Source organism: Dendropsophus ebraccatus, chromosome 1, assembly GCF_027789765.1.
Source record: "Dendropsophus ebraccatus isolate aDenEbr1 chromosome 1, aDenEbr1.pat, whole genome shotgun sequence".
NCBI lineage: Eukaryota > Metazoa > Chordata > Amphibia > Anura > Hylidae > Dendropsophus > Dendropsophus ebraccatus.
In genome coordinates, this window is record NC_091454.1 from 156,590,134 (window position 1) to 156,610,347 (window position 20,214).

A 20,214-nucleotide genomic window follows, 5' to 3' on the forward strand; every position below is an offset into this window, starting at 1 on the left:
GCCGGTCCGACGCACTGCGGCGCATGTGCGAATCGCATCGGAAGCGTGCGCGCACCTCACAGAACAAGGAAGATACTGATGACGATGCCAGGAGGCCGGGGGACCGGCTCCATGAATATTCAATACAAGCTGGGAGGGGGAGTGGTGAGCGGGCCTAAGTGCGTCACAAAGCCATCACCACTCCCCCTCTGACAGTTATGAAGATGAATTACAGAAAGTACAGGACCGATCGGAAAAACAGAGGTATGAGACGCCACTACAACACACAGACCTTCCTCACACTGTCAGCACCTTAGACCAAGAAAAAGGTACTGACACATTCCCTTTAATCCACAATCCACAGGTGATAAAAACAACTTTTTACCAGAACAAGGACCATGAGGTGTGATTATAAAATAAGTAATGAAAGCTGTAACATTTACCCTTTACACCTGTGGAGAGCAGTCAAAATGCAAATAGGGGGTGACAGTGTCACTTTAATGTGTATCATGAGAGCTTTCTTGGCATAAATGTCAAGTGTGCAACACAAAATATTGCGAACAAAGTAACAGACTCAAGAAGTTGGCGCATAGACTGAGCAGTTACTTGGCTGGTATAGTTATACAGTGTGGTGTGGAAGATGCTTTTACTCTAAACTTTCAAGGGACAGATATAACCATGGCACTGATTTTGTAATGACACCACCTTTACTTTCTTCATGAATGCATTGAAAGGTGTAAGGCACGGGACTCGCAGCACACAGGTTTAGCCTGCTGAACCTGTGTAATTCTAGACCAGCGGACGTGTAAGTATTCATGAAGGGAATAAAGGCTTTTGTATTCTAAACTTGCGATGAGTTCCATATACAGTAGTTATTTCTATTACTGGGATGATGTGAACAAGGCAAAAGATACAGTTCAGCCCTGTTTATGATGTGAACAGTGAAACAAATGCTCGGACATATCCATGTAAAGTCACTGGCTTTTATTGCAGTGAAATTCATTTGTGAAATGTTTTTTTTTTTTTCTCACTGGCTTCTCTGTAAGTTCCTGTTTCCATTGTTTTAGTGTCATACTGTGCATAGTACAATGACTACATGGTAGCTTGCACCATGACTTCCCCACACTTTGTGCTTATGTGCACTTTGTATGTGAAATTCTGTACCACTCTCACATGTTACACTGAAATCTAGCCACAACGCTTTTGTGCAAATGATTTTGCAAAGGCTGCACTTTTCAGGGAAAAATAATTTCTCTTTAGAGGAGTAAAAAGCTGCTGTGCTACCTCTGTTAGGAAAAAGCTGCTGTGCTACCTCTGTTAGGAAAAAGCTGCTGTGCTACCTCTGTTGGGGAAAAAGCTGCTGTGCTACCTCTGATGGGGAAAAAGCTGCTGCGCTACCTCTTTTAGGGATGATGCAACCTTTTGTTATCTGGGTGACAATTTATTAGAATGGATGCTATGTAATTATTTTCCTTGAAGCAGGACTTGATGGCCATACAAGGCAGTCTAGGCTCTGTTTTTCACCCCTTAAAGGGAACCTGTCAATGTTGTCTAATCTATCACAATCTTATTATAGAGCAGGAAGAGCTGAGCAGATTATATATATATATATATATATATATATATATATATATATATATATATATATATATATATATAAATAATCTATCAATCTCTTTGTTGGAGAAGAATCAGTATAAGGGTACAAACACACACACCAGATACGCAGCAGATTTGATGCTGTGTTCAGTTATTTAGATCTAATCTGCTGCGTATCGCAGCAGTAAATACACTGCGTATACGGTGTGTGTGTTTATACCCTAAGGGTATAAACCCACACACCATATACACAGTGTATTTACTGCTGCGATACGCAGCAAATACGCAGCAGATTAGATCTAAATAACTGAACACAGCATCAAATCTAAACCATCAAATCTGCTGCGTATTTGTTGCGTATCTGCTGCGTATACGGTGTGTGGGTTTGTACCCTAATGGAACATGTTGATAGAAATCCCTGATCATTCCGTGATAAGAGGTACAGTGGGCGGTGTCACTCAATGGACTGGACTCTTCAGCATAGAATGGAAACATCAGAGATTTCAATCAATAAATGACATGTTATACTGAATCTATTCCCATAAACATATATATCAGTCCACTCAGCTCCTTCTGCACTGTAACATGATGCTGATAGCTTAGGTAACATTTTCATGGTCACCGGTTCCCTTTAAGGGGTTTTCTCATATTAACAGCATAGGAATAACTATTAGATTGTGGGGAAACTGAGTCTCCCGTTCTGATGGAGCAGTGGGGTTCTGACTCATTCTCTGGTTGCCTGGGGATTGGGGAAAAAAATTTTAAGTTGGGAGAACCCCTTTAAATTGCTTTGTGACGAGTAGCATTCATTGACACTGTCTGTTTGTAGAACTGCTGATGTGGCAATGGACTGAAAGAGCTGGGTTGAAGGTGGATAGGAGAAGGAACATAGTAGAAAGAAGATGTGGTTAAGCCCAGATTAAAAATGAAATAATCCTCAGAAAAACCTTGCTATTTCTATTTATGCATCAAGTAAATTTAGTTGGTGTATAAATGTAGTGTTCTAAAGTTTGTTTTATTTTTTATTTTTATTTTTTATAGTTGCATAACTAATGTTAGCATTAAGGATTGGTAAAATTCTATTCCTTATAAGTTCCAGCAGTCATAAGTCATTGTTTTCTTAGGCCACATTTACACTACAAATTTTTCCAATAAACGTTCGTTTTGCAGATTGCAACAACGGCTGCTGTATATTGACAGTGTGAAATCACACTAGTGTGTATGGAACAACGGCTGCACAAAATAATTGGCAGGTCGGTTTTGTGTGGCTGCTTTTCAGTGAACAGTGGCCGTACAAGATAACCTGTACTCAGTGTAAAGTATGGCTCCTGGCCGTACTTTGCATTGTGGTCTATGACAAATTAGAGCGCAGCAACACCCGAATGTGCCTGCATTCCAATTTAAATTAAGCGATGTTCACCCGGACGATACTGTAGTATTGATCAGTTGATCATCTGACACATCAGCCATTGTTTGACACATGAAACACCGGCCGTGTCAAACAACCGATGTTCATACAGCATGTGAACGTGGCCTAAAGTGTTAATGTTGATTCATAAAAACTTTTCGTAGAAAGACTGTGGAGGCCAACTCCTGCAATGAGAAGAGAACTGAGTGCTTCTCCTTGGTCGTTCTAGAGACCAGCAGGGGTCTCGGTACTCAGACCCTAACCAATTAAAACTTTTCTCCATGCCATGTCCACTTTTTTTTAGAATTGATAGTCGTGTGTGGCTGTATGAGATCTTGTGTGTTTTGCAGGAAACCTTGTAGTTTTTGTAGCATCCATTTTGTGCACCGGTTATTGTACTGAATAGCTTTTAGTATTTTCTTTTTTGGGGTAAAGGGAAGCAAAAACAAAACATCTTCATGTTGTCCTCCTTCTGTGGGTCAGTACAAATGCAATGATACCAAATATGTATAGTGTCTCTGCGTTCCAAGAGGTTAATTGTTTCATCCGCGGAGCAATATAAGGGTCTTTTTGGAGTGAGAGGGAGAAGTTGTTACCTTTTATTGGTACTATTGGTACTTGGGGCACTTAGAATTTCCTAATTGTTTTACAGTGTTTATGATGAGATTTTAGTGGCATACTTACTTTTTGCCACAATCGTGGGTATACCATATAGCTAGAATAAATACTTGGAACCACTGTTCAAGTTTTTTTTTTTTTTTTTCCCCCCCTCAAAATTCTTTCCATTAATTATTGTTGGAGTCCTTCTAGGGCAGTGCTTCTCAATTCCAGTTCTCAGGCCTCACCAACAGGTCATGTTTTGAGGCTATTCCATACAAAGGACACCTGTGCTAATACCTGATGCACCGAGTATAATTATATCACCTGTGAAATACTAAGGAAATCCTCAAAACATGAACTGTTGGTGAGGCCTGAGGACTGGAATTGAGAAGCACTGCTCTAGGGGACATCTCTGTGCTTTCCTCAGATTCTTTTCATAATGCTTTGGTATACTCAGACCCCAGTTGCAGTTTCTTGTGGCCCCCATGTGAATGAAGTAGCAGTACTGCTCTTTCTAAACCACCCCTCTGTTCATATGGGGGCAAAAGATTGATGGGGTTTCCAATAGACCGATCCCATTGATCAGATGCTTACCTCCCCTTGTGGGAATAAATGATAGTTTAATCTTGGGGTTACCCATTTAAGGAATGAATAACAGATTACGGATACAGTAAGAAGCACATCATAAACCACAGCTCAAAAACAGATACTCAAATATAAATCAAGTATATGCAATCTCCAACGTTTATCAGGCCGTTAATTATAACTACCGACTGGAGTAAGGCTAGATTGACACTATCTTTTTGCAATCCGTTTTTTATAAAAAAAAACAAAAAAAGAAACGGATGCAGCTGCGTGCAACGGATGCAACCATTTTTACATTGACTTCCATTATAAAAATAATAATTAAAAAATCCTTTTTTTTTTTTAATAATGGAAATCAATGGAAAAACAGACACAACTGCATCCGTTTTTCATTGTTTTTTTATTTTTTTGCAAAAACGGATGAAAAAAAGATTGCAAAAACGTAGTGTGAACCCAGCCTTAGGGTACAAACACACACCCCGTATATGCAGCAGATACGCAGCAGATCTGCAGCAGATTTGGTGGTGCAGATTTGATGCTGTGTTAAGTTATTTAGATCTAATCTGCTGCGTATTTGCTGCGTATCGCAGCAGTAAATACGCTGCGTATACGGTGTGTGTGTTTGTACCCTTAGGGTCCATTTACACAGAAAGATAATTTGACAGATTATCTGCCAAAGATTTGAAGCCAAAGCCAGGAATTGATTTGAAAGAGGAGAAATCTCAGGCTTTGCTTTATGACCTGATCTGTTTATGGTCTGTTTCTGGCTTTGGCTTCAAATCTTTGGCAGATAATCTGTCAAATAATCTTTCTGTATGGACACTAAAGGTTGGAATGAACTCCACTCCTCACCTGATACTAAATGATAGTTTAGTATATAATATGTGCATCATATAACCGCATAATAATTCACAATGATCGCACAGTAGTTCTAATGGAAGGGATTTATGAGCTCCCATAAATCATAATTGGTAAAAACTATGAGCAACTAGTAGTGCAGCAATGAATGTGTTAAACATTGGTGTTGTACATTTTGGATGTATGCTTGATAAAGACCCCTGCATGGATTTTACTGTAGCTGCTTTGTGTTTAATAATTTTGTTTAAAAGAGTGACAAGTGAAGAAGCCAGGATAGTGGCAAGTCTGGGTCATAAGCAAACATATAACATATGAAGAGATGGTGGAGCAAGGAACAAGTACCAATCCGTGATCAGCATTGGTCCTAATATCCCCCTGATGGTTTAACCTGTGTGTGTGGTGTCATGATGTCATACGTAAAGGACAATGTGCTCTGTTGTATCAGGTGTACTGCTCTGAAATGATTTAACCATTAGACTGGATGTGGATGTCAGAGGATACCATGCAGAATGGCAACAAAAAGTGTAACTGCTGGAACAGACTGGGAAGGAATACGCCCAGGGCTTTTGCCGAAAAGACATTAGTAATCTAAACAGGTTAGAATCCTGAAAGGGAAGGAAGAAACTATTTTCTTACATTCTCTGTTGATTTAAGTCCTAGTTTGTTGTAATTTCTGTGACTATGTAATAGACACACTATGCAGTCTCCTATACTGGAGGTCAGACATACTCTGTAGTACTCAGTCCCGTCAGCTGAATTCTGTTGTACTCGGGAAGCAGAGTAATGCTGCGTTTACACGAAGCGACAATTCGCCTAATCGATCGTTTAACGATTTTGCAGCAACTATTTGGTTTTTATAACAATCATCAGCGTTTATATGAATAAATCGTTAGAAAATTTGTAAGATATTGACTTAGATAATACCGTACCCTCATTACTGAAAAAGAAGTGAGCTTGCACTAGGATCACAACCTGGATTATAAGAAGTTGTATATAGCAAACAAATACACTGATCTACAAGACTTGACATGAGCTAGTTGCAGAAACCTGGCATGGGTCCCTCTTTATCTGTGGCCGGGGTCGTGCTGAGGGGTTGGCGCTTTGCATACCGGGCAATGCAGTAAATTCCAGCCATGCCTGGAATGCAGGACAGGTAGAAAAGTATTACACAATAACTGGTCTGGAATTGTGAAGAGGACCAGATGACAAACAAGGCAGCAAAACCATAGGAGATAACACAGTAAATATATTAGTGTATGTGGGGCTGTAGTCACAGCCACAGTTACCTCAGCCCTGAAGCAGCATGATCCGTGCAGAGAGGTGATATTCGGCTGTGTAGCTCTAACCTAAACCACTGCCACCAGTGCATGTATGACAATGAAGGATTTCCCTCCATACCTGGAAAAGCTGTATCTGTGGCTCTATCCCAGCTACAGATATAAAACATTTTTCATAAATTTTCAAGGCATGGATGGAAATCTTTTATTTTATTACTTGCACTTGATGGGTGATTGACAGGGCATATTTTAGGCCACAGATTCACTTTAAGAACCCCGTTTGATGTACTGTGTCCATAAGTCTGTTTTCCTTGTGCTATAGCGGAGGTCGCAAATGGCGATGGTGTACTGCTGATTTACTGTGGTACCTGCTGGGAAGATGCTGTATTAAATCTTAATAATACAGCAGCACAGCTAGATGTTACCAGTAATATGCCAGCAAAATTGCGTATAATATTTTATTGTTCTATTAGTAGTGCTAATATGGCAGCACAGTGAGTTAATAGTATGTTATTAGTAGTATATATTATATGGATTTTTTTATCTGTTTTGACTGCTGAGGCAGGCTCTCTGCTGGTGCATTATATAGGGTCATATTGTGGCTGATTTTATATGGGACAGTCTCCTTGGCTTGTTTAGGGAGACCCTGGAGGAGTTTTATTTGATGCTAACATATACATTTTACACAGCAGTAGCCTCAAATTTAAATGATTAATTAAATAAGATTTTTTTTTTCTGTTATGCCATGCTTTAAAACAAAGCTATACAGTGAGTGGTGCCTTGGATTACGAGCATAATCCGTTCCGGGACCGTGCTTGTAATCCAAATCCACTCTTAAACCAAAGCAAATTTTCCCATAAGAAACCACTGATATGCAGACAATTGGTTCCACACCCCAAAAATGATTTTTTTTTAAATTCTGAATAACATGTAGAACAGATGAAACAATGAGAAACAGCTGAATCTGTGATATTTTAAGTTACTGTACAGTATAGCAATCAGCATGTGGAGTATAATATATAGTAAGTGCATAAACCTGACAACACAGCAGCAGTTTGTAAATACAGGATGGAACTGCAGATCCTCATAATGCAGTAGCGTAGTACAACAGGCTAGTATAGAGAAGCATGGATGCTGTCAGAGGTCTGTGTGGTCACATGACCGCAATGGGGAAGGGGTGTGTGTTCATCATAGACCAATCAGGACTGACAGACTCCAGGGAGAGAGGGGTTACAGCTATGGAGAGATTACCTCCACAGTCCTGTCCCCTGATGCAAGCCCCAGCCTGAAGTGTATCTTCTATGATTTGGAGGGTGAGCGGGACCGGAGCCGGGAGCCTCACTGCAGCCGCGCTGCCGAGCAGGTACTTTATGCTCTCGGCGGCGGGCTGCTGGATGGGGCTGCGGACAGCGAGGGGTTAAAGCACATATTCACAGCGGGATGTTAATCCCGCTGCGAATATGTGCTATCATAGGGGTGAATGGTACCGGATCCGCAGCGGTTCTCGCTTCGAATCCACAGAAGTGAGATCCGCTGTGGATCCGGTAGGTGTGAAGGCACCCTTAAAACAAGTTACTCTTAATCCAAGGTACCACTGTACTTGTATCCAGCTCCAGTCTAGTGTTTGTTTTCTGGGGGATTTTACTTTCAGATTTATTTATTTACTTATTTTTTTGCTGTTGCTGTGTATATTATAGCATATTTTTCCAAGATGAAAAATATGGCATGCAGAACCAGCCTAATACACTGGTAAACTTCTGTGGCATGTCATGACCTGCATCATGGTGTTAATACCTTTTGTATATAGATGTAAAAGGGCTCAGCCGGCAAAATCTGGTTAGGTTATTTATCTGTAGCCATCGGATTACTTCACAAGTTATCAGCTCAGTTCTATGTGGAAAGAGTGTAAACTCCTCCATATTACTCCATCGAGAAAACTCCTGCCACAGAGTTCAGGAACTTGTAGGGGGCAGTGACAAAGAATACAACGTTCTAAAATGGCTTTGTATACACAGACCCTTCCTGTATTATATAGCTGAATGTGCCTGAGCCTCCTCTTTTGCAGCATCTTCTCTTACCATGAACAAAAAGATGTGTGTGTCGTAAGATCATAGATGGGCGAAGCCCAAGCCGAGCATGGGTGTGGGGTCAAACTGCAGCTGTCAACAATGATCATACCATTTAGATGGTCTTACGTCATGTCGTCTCAACGTAATGGCAGCCCGAGGCTATTGCTAGGTCTCGGTGGCTGCTGTAACTCTGCTATTGATATGGCCTGCCTGTACCAGTGAAGATCTATGAGATTACATAGATTGCTGTACATATGTTCTGCATTGATTTGTATAAAGAATCTGGTTCAATAGTCTTTATAAAATTTTCAAGAATTTAGTAAGTAAGTATATATACTCATGAGAGAACGATAGAAAGATATCATAAAACAGACCACCTTAACCTGGCGAGGAAAATTTGTATAAAGAATCAAATCATTGCTCATACATGTTGTATGAGGAGACTTAAAAAAGCCCATAAAAATAGTTCTTAATGGTGCGTTCACACCTACAGGATCTGCAGCTGATTTTCTGCAGCAGATTTCATTTAAATAACTGAACACAGCATCAAATCTGCTGCAGATCCTGTAGGTGTGAACGCACCCTAAAAATATATTTATAAACATAAGCACAAAAAGAGCTAAAGTTCAAAATTACTGCCTTTTAGTCATATCAAATATATCAAAAGTCATAAAAAATGTAATAAGTGATAAATAAATATAAAAATTGAACTAATTAAAAACTACAAATTGCGGCACAAAAAGAGATGAGCCCTCACACAGCCCTGCAGACTGGAAAGGAAAAATGTATTGGATCAGAAAAGGGAAATATTAAGCTACATACATTGAGTATTGTAATTGTATTGACCTGAAAATATTAATAACCTGTCAGTTCTGCTGCACAGTGAACGCAAAAAATTGTGTGAACAAATTCTTCTGGTAATTCCCCTATAGTGTTTAGACCACGACCAATGAGGAGAAGCAGCGGGAAGATGACAGCGCTAAAGTGCGTTCCTTTCACCGCTCTGTGTGGGTGAGATGGTCCCATACATGTACATTTTTTGAACAACTAGGTCATGTGACACAGAGAATTGTCATTGATGAGTCCACACGAAATCTCGGCACCAATTCCATAGTGCGAACGGGCCCTAAGCCTGGCCACATCTGTCATAAGAAGAATGAAGAAAGAACGCTACAGAACAAAAATCATCTGCTTATTATTAGGTGGCTTGGCCAGAATAAAAACTGCAAGACAGACCTATTCTGACACACAGATATTAAAAATATATAAGTAAACTTTACAAAAAAATTACAATTGCATGATGTAATTCAGTATGGTTTTACCTGTTATGACTTGTAAAAACATCTAAAATGCCATTATTGCTATTAGAATAGAACACAGTTGGCTTTTTTTAGGTGGTTGGTTATAACTGGTTTCTGCTGATTTGAGCTAGGTTATGATTGTGTCAGGTGAGTAATTTCAGATGTCATAGCACAATCCTGAATGCACGTGTTTGTAGCTGTGAAACACACAAAGTATACCAATCACTACAAAACTGCAGATTTTTAGGTAAATAAAAGCCTTTATTGATAATAACATTTAATAAACAGGTGCAATAGTAACATCAAATCAACATCAAATGATACATGAAAGATATGGATATATAATAAGGATTGAGAGACAATAAAAGAAGAGCAATATTGACAAACGGCGGAAACAGAGTCAGAGTGATTGGAGTCTGAGCTAGTTTTGGGTGGAGTAGGAGTGGAAAAAAAATGTACCGACTCCAGCTTTAAAAAAAAAAAAAAAAAAAAAAAAAAAAAAATCTTCAAAAATTTTATAATTGAGTTTTCATATGAATTTTATAAACGTTCCTCTTCAATATATTTTATGTTCTATCAATCTAAGGCCCTTATTTATTAAATACGGAAAAACACCTACATATATTTAGTTAGAAAGGGTAAAGCATTTCCTTCATATATCAGTAATAAAGCACTGGCCCTATTAGATAAGGGTTGTCGGGGTAGAGTTGTCGGTCACTAATTGGCAGCTTGTTTTTGAGTTGGAAGAGTATTGTGTTGAGGGAGCGTGCGCTGTTTTTTCCTGTATGCTGGATGATTGTATATGAGCAGCAGTGTCATGTCATATAGAGAAGAAGTCATAATTTGTGTAGCAGTAACCTCTGTGCTCAGTGTGGGGGTTTCTTCAGTGTGCTATGGCTGCAACTGGCTGCATGTGTGTGTGTGAGAGAGAGACAGAAATTAAAGGGGTATTCTGGGCAACAGTGAAAAATCCAGGGAGGGCAGGGGGTGGTGGGATCATATAAAAAAAGTCCTATTTACCCGTCTCTGTGGCCCCTTGCGTCACCGCTCATGGTCCTCTGCCAGGTTCCCGATCCTATGATGTCACGGTCCCACTCAGTGAGTGAGGCGGGACACGGCTACAATCACTGAGCCGTGATGATTCAGGAGCGCGGACACTGGCAGAGAGCTGATAGATCTGTGCTCGTGTCTGACCTCTATCACTTGTATTTGTCCTGTGTCAGGCCTGCGCCTGACTGCTAGATGGGCTATGCAGCTACTGATAGCTGCACAGTCTTCACCCTTCTCCTGCCAAAAAACGATCAGTAAGATCAGTGTCGGGAAGGAAAAAAATGGTGCATCAGCTCCAGATTCCTGCATGTGATTAACCCCAGGGAACTTCAGTGATGTCACTGACTAATCACCTGACTGTGACATCACTGAAGGTCCTTCAACTGCTGTTCTGGGGGTCTTTTTTTATTGTAAGTAAATACAATTTATTTTATTGTGTTTGTCTGTGTGTATGATGTGTGTGTATATTGACGCAGCGGTGTGGGTATAAGTTACATGCAGCAAAGCTGGGTGGGTATAAGGTGGACCTGTTATTTCATTAAACTTTGACCCCTTCACAGCCTTAGACCACCAGGGAAATTTAAATAGCATGAACTTTGTTTTCAGTTGTTTAAACTAGGGGTGCATCTTATAGTCAGGTGCGTCTTAGAAAGCGAAAAATACAGTGCATGGCGCTCTCTTCTAGGAACAGGACACTCTCTTGTCCTCAGTTTGGGTCTGGTTTTGCAGTTCAGTTTCATTGAAGTGAATGATGCAGAACTGTAATACCAAAAAAAGTGATTTTATAAATTAAAAAAATCCGCTCCCCTAATAAAAGTTTGAATCTCCTCCCCCATTTAAAACTATTAAATTATCACATTCCTGATCATGCACGATAAACGACATAAGTGCATAAAAAGTTCAAAGTGCAAAATTGCGCATTTTTCACTGCATCAAATCCCAAAAAAATTGTAAAAAGTGATCAAAAAAGTTGCATATACGCAATCAAGGTACAGATAGAAAGTAGGGGTCATGGTGCAAAAAAAGGTCACCTCACTGAGCCCCATAGACCAAAAAATAAAAGCGTTATAAGGATGGTAATAAAGAAATTTTAAGGAACATTTTAGTTATTTTAAAAGGTTTTAATTTTTAAAAAGACATTGTAATCGTAGTGACATAGATATAGATAGATATCTATAGATAGAACATAGATAACATGTTTTACCATAGAGCGAAATAAAAAAGTGTTTTATATTCAATTTCTGTCATTGCTAAGTACAATTAATGGCGCAAAAAATAAGGGTTCATGTGGGTCTGTAGGGGAAAAAATACAAGTGCTATGGCCTTTTAAACAGGCCTTTTAAACGGGAAAAAACTAAAGTGCAAAAATTAAAATTACCTCCTTAAGGGGTTAACTATCCTTATAGGGTCTGTCCCATCTGACAATGTTGTTCCTTGACCAATTGGGCTTCTGTCATTTTGAGAGAGAGGATGCTGGTAGGCCTTTAGAGGAACTTCACTGTTTCACTGTTTTTATGGTTAAAGGGGTATTCCCATATTATTAAATGGGACTCTGAATAATCCCCTGCCTATAACAAGTATATTTGCAATAAGGTTTATTTACAGTCTCTACTGTTTCTGAGATCTCAATACTAGCTGAAATCCATAATTGACATGTTTCTCTTGGATACGACCCATAGTGTGTGTGTGTCAGCAGTCTGACTGACTTATGGAACGTGTGCCAGAAATTTTACTGTAGGGGACGGACAGGACTCTGGAGCGGGCATACGCAGATGGGTTTTAAATAGAGATCAGCAAACCTCGAGCACATTCTGTTTGTTCGAACCCAAAAATCTCTGCATTGATTACTGGTGGATAAAGAATTTGGATGCAGCCCTTGGGGTAGTCATGAATACAGCCCATGGAAAACCTGGATACAGCCTATGGCTGTAGATCTTGATAAATGTCCCCTTTTATGTTGCCATCCAATTTTACACATTCAACATGAGTAATTTTACTTATTTATATGGATAGAAATGCTTTGTCTTTTAGACTGGTGTTGTAACTTTGATAGGGGAAAACCCCTCAGTTAATATAAAAAATGAATCCTGTGATTGTAACTATTTGTATTCTATTGTAGGAAAATGCTCGTGTGCTTCGGGTGAAAGTTATTGCCGGATTTGGACTAGCAAAAAAAGATCTTTTAGGTGCAAGGTGAGCTCTTTTAAATGCATATTCTTATTTTATAGCTTTCTTACTTTTACTTACACACTGTCTTATTTATGTTTTTTTTTTTCCCACAAAGTCCCAGAGCCCGCCCCTCCGCGCTCACCAGAGATGAGTCCGACACCTAGGGCTGGGCGATATGGCCAAAAAATAAAATCTCGATTTTTTTTTTTTTTTTTTTTTTTTTTTAATTTTTAGACGATTCTCGATTTAAATCTCGATTTTTTTTCTCTTTTTGCTAAACAAACAGGACATTTTTCTCCCTGCAGCATCAGAAACTATTTTATAGACGTTTGAGACAACAACCATATTGCTTCCCAGTGTAACAGTGCTCCTCCCGTGCCCCTATGTAGTAGACAAGCCCATTGTGTGCCCCATATAAGTAGTTTTCCCAAATATGTGCCCTATGTACTAGTGTATTAGTAGTAGTACAGATGAGGGGATTAGCAGTACAGGTAAAGATGAGGGGTGTAGTAGTGGTAAAGATGAGGGGTGTAGTAGTAGTAGTACAGGAACAGATGAGGGGTGCAGTAGTAGTAGTGCAGGTAAAGATGAGGGGTGTAGTAGTAGTACAGGTAAAGATGAGGGGTGTAGTAGTAGTACAGGTACAGATGAGGGGTGTAGTAGTAGTACAGGTAAAGATGAGGGGTGTAGTAGTAGTACAGGTAAAGATGAGGGGTGTAGTAGTAGTACAGGTACAGATGAGGGGTGTAGTACTAGTACAGGTACAGATGAGGGGTGTAGTAGTAGTACAGGTACAGATGAGGGGTGTAGTAGTAGTACAGGTTCAGATGAGGAGTGTAGTACAGGTAAAGATGAGGGGTGTAGTAGTACAGGTACAGATGAGGGGTGTAGTAGTAGTACAGGTACAGATGAGGGGTGTAGTAGTAGGGTTGCAGGTAAAGATGAGGGGTGTAGTAGTAGTACAGGTAAAGATGAGGGGTGTAGTAGTAGTACAGGTAAAGATGAGGGGTGTAGTAGTACAGGTACAGATGAGGGGTCTAGTAGTAGTACAGGTAAAGATGAGGGGTGTAGTAGTAGTACAGGTAAAGATGAGGGGTGTAGTAGTAGTACAGGTACAGATGAGGGGTGTAGTAGTAGTACAGGTACAGATGAGGGGTGTAGTAGTAGTACAGGTACAGATGAGGGGAGTAGTAGTAGTACAGGTACAGATGAGGGGTGTAGTAGTAGTACAGGTTCAGATGAGGAGTGTAGTACAGGTACAGATGAGGCGTGTAGTAGTAGTACAGGTACAGATGAGGGGTGTGGTAGTAGTACAGGTACAGATGAGGAGTGTAGTAGTAGTACAGGTACAGATGAGGGGTGTAGTAGTAGTACAGGTACAGATGAGGGGTGTAGTAGTAGTACAGGTACAGATGAGGGGTGTAGTAGTAGTACAGGTACAGATGAGGCGTGTAGTAGTAGTACAGGTACAGATGAGGGGTGTGGTAGTAGTACAGGTACAGATGAGGAGTGTAGTAGTAGTAGTACAGGTACAGATGAGGGGTGTAGTAGTAGTACAGGTACAGATGAGGGGTGTAGTAGTAGTACAGGTACAGATGAGGGGTGTAGTAGTAGTACAGGTAAAGATGAGGAGTGTAGTAGTAGTAGTACAGGTACAGATGAGGAGTGTAGTAGTACAGGTAAAGATGAGGGGTGTAGTAGTAGTACAGGTACAGATGAGGGGTGTGGTAGTAGTACAGGTACAGATGAGGAGTGTAGTAGTAGTAGTACAGGTAAAGATGAGGGGTGTAGTAGTACAGGTACAGATGAGGGGTGTAGTAGTAGTACAGGTAAAGATGAGGAGTGTAGTAGTAGTACAGGTAAAGATGAGGGGTGTAGTAGTAGTACAGGTACAGATGAGGAGTGTAGTAGTAGTACAGGTAAAGATGAGGGGTGTAGTAGTAGTACAGGTACAGATGAGGGGTGTAGTAGTAGTACAGGTACAGATGAGGGGTGTAGTAGTAGTACAGGTACAGATGAGGGGTGTAGTAGTAGTAGTACAGGTACAGATGAGGAGTGTAGTAGTAGTACAGGTAAAGATGAGGGGTGTAGTAGTAGTACAGGTACAGATGAGGGGTGTAGTAGTACAGGAACAGATGAGGGGTGTAGTAGTAGTAGTAGTACAGGTAAAGATGAGGGGTGTAGTAGTTGTACAGGTACAGATGAGGGGTGCAGTAGTAGTAGTGCAGGTAAAGATGAGGGGTGTAGTAGTAGTACAGGTAAAGATGAGGGTCAGGGACATAGCTAAGAGCATGGGGCAGACTGGTGGGGAAGGGCATGGGGTACACTGGGCTGGAGAGCATGGGGTACACTGGGGGGGGCAAATATGGGGCACACTGGGGGGAGCAAGGGGCAGACTAGGGGGGAAAGGCATGGGGTACACTGGGGGACATGCATGGGGCACACTGGGGGGAGCATGGGGCAGATCGGGGGAGAATAGGGCAGATCGGCAGGGGCATGGAGCAGACCGGGGCAGGAGGGAACATACCTGGTGTTCCCGCTCTGCGCGGGCGCACACCACCGGCACTTGCGCTCTCCTCCCGCCCGCACTACTCCCCGCAGCGGACCCGCCCCCATAGCCAGACATATACGCGCGCTTCCTCCCGGCCGCACATGGAGGTCCCCGGAGAAGGCTGCAGATACTGAAGCATCGGGTGATAGTGTCGCTGCTGTACAGCTCCAGCACCCGCAGCGATCACCCGATGCTTCAGTATCTGCAGCCTCCTCCGGGGACCTCCATGTGCGGCCGGGAGGAAGCGCGCGTACACGTCCGGCTATGGGGGCGGGTCAGAGGCGGGGACATAGGACGCTGCTGGGCGCTCTCGCTCCTCAGCTTGCCCGCGCGCCCAAATCCAATGATTTTTTTTTTTTAAATCGATTTTCGATTTTCCAAAAAAAGTCAAATCGATTCTCAAATTCTGGGCGAATTAATCAAATTAATTCGATTAATCGCCCAGCCCTACCGACACCCATAGAGAATGACTGCTTCAGTCATTCTCTATTGACGTCGGACTCCTCTCTGGTGAGCGCGTGCGGCTTCGGATGGGGATTTCTCGGCTGCGGGATGGGCTTCGGGATCGGGACTTCATGAAAGCAATAAGTATATGGGTCTGTACCGGGGGGTGCCCCGGCACAGGGGGTGACAGGTTCCTTTTAACCCCATGATGTGAAATGAAGTCCTGTCACATCATAATGCGCATGGTCTTTATGAAGGTCTAATACTTACCTCCATGCAGTCATCTTGGTGACCTTCTCATAGAATCTCTCAGGATGACTCTAAAAGAAGATCGCAGACATAACTTTGGCCAGTGTAAACATTTAAATGGTTGCATTCAATAATTCCCTGAAGTCTCTTCATGCTGTTACACTCAGCTATACACATTATTGCTATAATGTGCCTGCACTTACACTCAGCCATTCACACTGCTGTATAGAAAAGTTTCTGTCACTGTCCTCCTGCATAGCTCTATTAATCTCACTCCCTAACTGGTCCATGCTGAACGCACCCCTCTCCCATTGCTGTCATGTGAACACACAGACCTCAGACAGTAGCCCTGCTTCTCTATTCTAGCTTGTTGTACTACGCTACTGCAATATGAGGATCTGCAGTTCCATCCCGTATCTACAAACTGCTGCTGTTTTTTCAGGCTTATGCACTTACTATACATTAAACACCACATGCTGATTACTATACTGTTCAGTGACTTATAATATGACATATTCAGCTGTTTCTAAATCTTTATTTGTTTAACATGTTCAGAATATTTTTTAAAAATCATTATTTTCGGGGTGTGGATTCAGTTGTCTGCATTTCAATGATTTTTTATGGGTTTGAGTGGATTTGGATTAGAAGGATTACAACCACTGTTCCAGAACAAATTATGCTCATAATCCAAGGCACCATTGTGTGTGCGTGTGTATGTGTGTGTGTGTGTAATATATATATATATATATATATATATATATATATATATATATATATATATATATATATATATATATATATATATATATAAAATATGTGTGTGTGGTATGGTACTGTGCTCTATGTATCTTTAATCGTATATAGCTATAACAATGTTTAATCACTTTTTTTTCAGTGATCCTTATGTGAAATTGACTCTTTATGATCCAACAAATGGAATAATAACAAGCATCCAAACCAAAACAGTCAAAAAGGTACTTTATTTCAAAATTGTTCAGGACTTTCAAAGTGAGAACTTTAGGACAGGTGCAAAGAAGAAAACGCTAGTAGTGGGTTACCACACCACTGCCCACCTCACCCTTCCAATCAACTCAGAATTCAGTGATGAAATCTGTACAGTAGAGGGGAGATGGATTCCCAGTTTTACTGAGATCAGTTAGAGCACTCAGCTGAGTCTTGTGCCTCTTTATTTCGGATCAGCTCCCCAGGGAGTGGCCTAGAATTGATATAAATGGTTACACTGCTGACTCCATGAGAGGCATTTTCTGTAATAAGATATTTTACATTGCTTATAGTATTGATGTATAAAAAGTTGTGTATAATGGGCAGTACACTTTAGAGTTCCATTCCTATGACATCGAGATTTGCTAATTGGACAAGCCTTTAAAAGGTTATTGCAAATTTTGTTGAAACTTTAGAAGCTGGAGTCCAGTCATTCCTTGACAGTTTTATAATTAATATCTTTTTTTTTTTTTTTTTCAGAGCCTTAATCCAAAATGGAATGAAGAAATACTGCTGAGAGTAAGTATTTTGGTTTTTTTAACACATGAAAAGCATCTCATTCCACAGAAGATCTATCAGCACGAGTACCCACTTTCATAACCTCATTGCTGGACTACTAGAATGCCCTATATGTAGGCCTCCTGGACAGAATCAGTATTCTGCCTTCAGTTAAAAAATGTTGCAGCTAGATCAATAACAGGACAGCCTCAACAGGAAGAAAAGCATTGTTTGTAGTGCATTTTATTCTGCTTTATTGACTACTAGCTAAAATTGCTGATAAAAATTTCTGGAAAAACACCACTGAAAATATGGTATTTTGCTGGAAACCACTGTGAGACCCAAGCCTGAAGTCTGCTCAAAGTCAAAGCTTGGGTTGGCCCAGCTTACAATAGATTTTAAGTTTTTCTTTCAAAATTGATTGTCTTTTGTCGTAGCAGAGCAGCAGTCGCGTGTAGCCACACTGCAGCTCCATTCATAGTCTATGGATGCTGCTGGAGATTTTTTAATCTGTGTTACGAGTAATAGAGATGAGCGAATTTATAAAGTATACAGCCCTGGGACACCTGTCTTCATGGTATTTTCCAGGGTGCAGGCTAATGCAATCAACGTCTGAACGCTCAGATTCGTCTCAATTTACTGTAAGTTTGCTCGTCCCTATTGAATAGTATGCAGAATGTCAGCTATTTACCCTGAGAAGCTTGAAGAGAAATAGTTTGAAGTGCCAGACTTTCAGTGGGATTTTTTTCAAAATATATTAGTTCTTTTATACTTAAATGTTTTACATTTTAGACATAGCATCAGTTAGGTTTTGACGTCATTTATATCTACAAGTTCGTGTTATAGCATCTGTTTTCCTGGTATTGTATACATCAACACTATGTATTGATGTCATTCTCTTCTTTTTTAAATAAAGGCTCTTTTTAGAAAGAATTTCAATGAAAGTTAACAATCGTCAAAGGCGTAATCAGTCAGGTGAAACACTAACACAACTGCGAGAAAACAAGGCACTAAGGATACATTTACATGTTTCTGAATTTTTCAGGACTGTATATTATATCCGCAATTTTTAGGGTGCGTTCACACATACTGTATTGCGCTGCGATACTGATTACTACTAAACTCTATAGTGCTCTATTCTCCCAGCAGACTTTTATTTTACTGCGAGAATATATAGTGCCAAAATGATGTAAAAGTTAACTATTTAGCTGCTGAGACATTAAAAGTAATAGAGACCATGCTTACCTGTGTTCGCTCCCCCGCTGCTCTCCTGCTTTCATCTCTGGTTGCCCCGTTTAGGGACAGCCCGCTCAGCCAATCACCAGGCAACCTGGAGAAGCAAGCAGGAGACAAGTAAGCATGATTGCTTTATTATTTTAATCGTCACAGCAGCTAAATAGTTAGCTTTTACAAAACTATGGTACTTTATATTCTTGCAGTGGAATAAAAATGCAGTGCTATAGACTTTAATAGTAATCGGTATTTGATTGGATTTCAGTGCGATACTCACAACTTGAAATACGCTGCAATACTGTATGTGTGAGCGTACCCTAAAGATTGTGGACATAATTTACGGTCCTGAAAAAATCAGGAACGTGTGAATGTAGCCTTAGTGTAGCCTTGTTTTCTTGCTCTTTAATTAGTGTTTCACCTGACTGATGACACCTTTTGATGACTGTTAACTTTTATTGAAAATCCACAAAAGTGCACCCGTAATGTGTCTGTATTTGTCTTTATGTTTTGTGGATTCGTAAAAGAGGGGGGGGGGGGGAAGGAATGGTGAAAATGATGACACTACCTAGAATTACGGATCCATATTTTTTGTGGATGTTTTGGAGGGAACGTCTGAAGTGAAATCAAATTAAATCTACGGGATCCGTACTTTTTGCAATCAATGATCCCTAAAATTTGGCCTAATTTGTCCGTATTTACGGATCTGCAATTACAGACACAGTTAAGGAACGCTAGAATGTGGCCAAACATAGAGAGATGACATGTCAAAGGCATCGATTACACTGTTTCAATCAGTAGTGACCCATATAGAGTGCAGAGAAGAAAACAAATGGAGAAATAAAAGGGGGGAAGGAGGGAAAAGAGGGTGCAGATGGAAAGTCTGGGGTGGTACAATTACATATTTCCATGTGTAATAGTGCCAGCGAACCTGCAAATGCTTAACAGCCATATACTTTTCCTGATTGCAGCAAAGGACTGTATGAACAATCTAACCGTTGTTTGTGCATCCCTCCTTCCTTGCATCCTTCTTTTAAGGCCCGTTGAGAAGATATCTTGGTCATCATAAATTCTGGTTAATCGAAAAGTAGGGGATAGATAGATATATGCCCACGAAGGGGGTGAATAGAAACACATAAGACTGTGATTTGGGATGTGACTACGCAGGCTTGCTCAGCCAATCAGTGGAACAAAGGAAGATAGGAAGAACAGTACTTTTCTTTACAGTGACTTCAGTTTGTGATCTTACATTATTGCAGTTTTTTGCTGAACGGGTTCTCCCCACCCTGCCCTGCTCCCAGCACAGAGCCCTGTACATCAATCATGCAGGGTGAGACAGAGAAGG

At 40.7% G+C, this 20,214-nt stretch overlaps 1 protein-coding gene across 1 annotated transcript in view; it reads left to right on the top strand.

Annotated features, from left to right (window-relative positions):
• NEDD4 (NEDD4 E3 ubiquitin protein ligase) overlaps nucleotides 1-20,214 on the top strand; it is a 118,141-nt gene that overhangs the window by 14,533 nt on the left and 83,394 nt on the right. Inside the window, exons 2-4 of the mRNA XM_069982455.1 lie at nucleotides 12,846-12,919; nucleotides 17,035-17,113; nucleotides 17,622-17,660. Of these exons, the coding sequence (XP_069838556.1) occupies nucleotides 12,846-12,919; nucleotides 17,035-17,113; nucleotides 17,622-17,660 (192 nt within the window). The remainder of the gene's footprint in view (nucleotides 1-12,845; nucleotides 12,920-17,034; nucleotides 17,114-17,621; nucleotides 17,661-20,214) is intronic.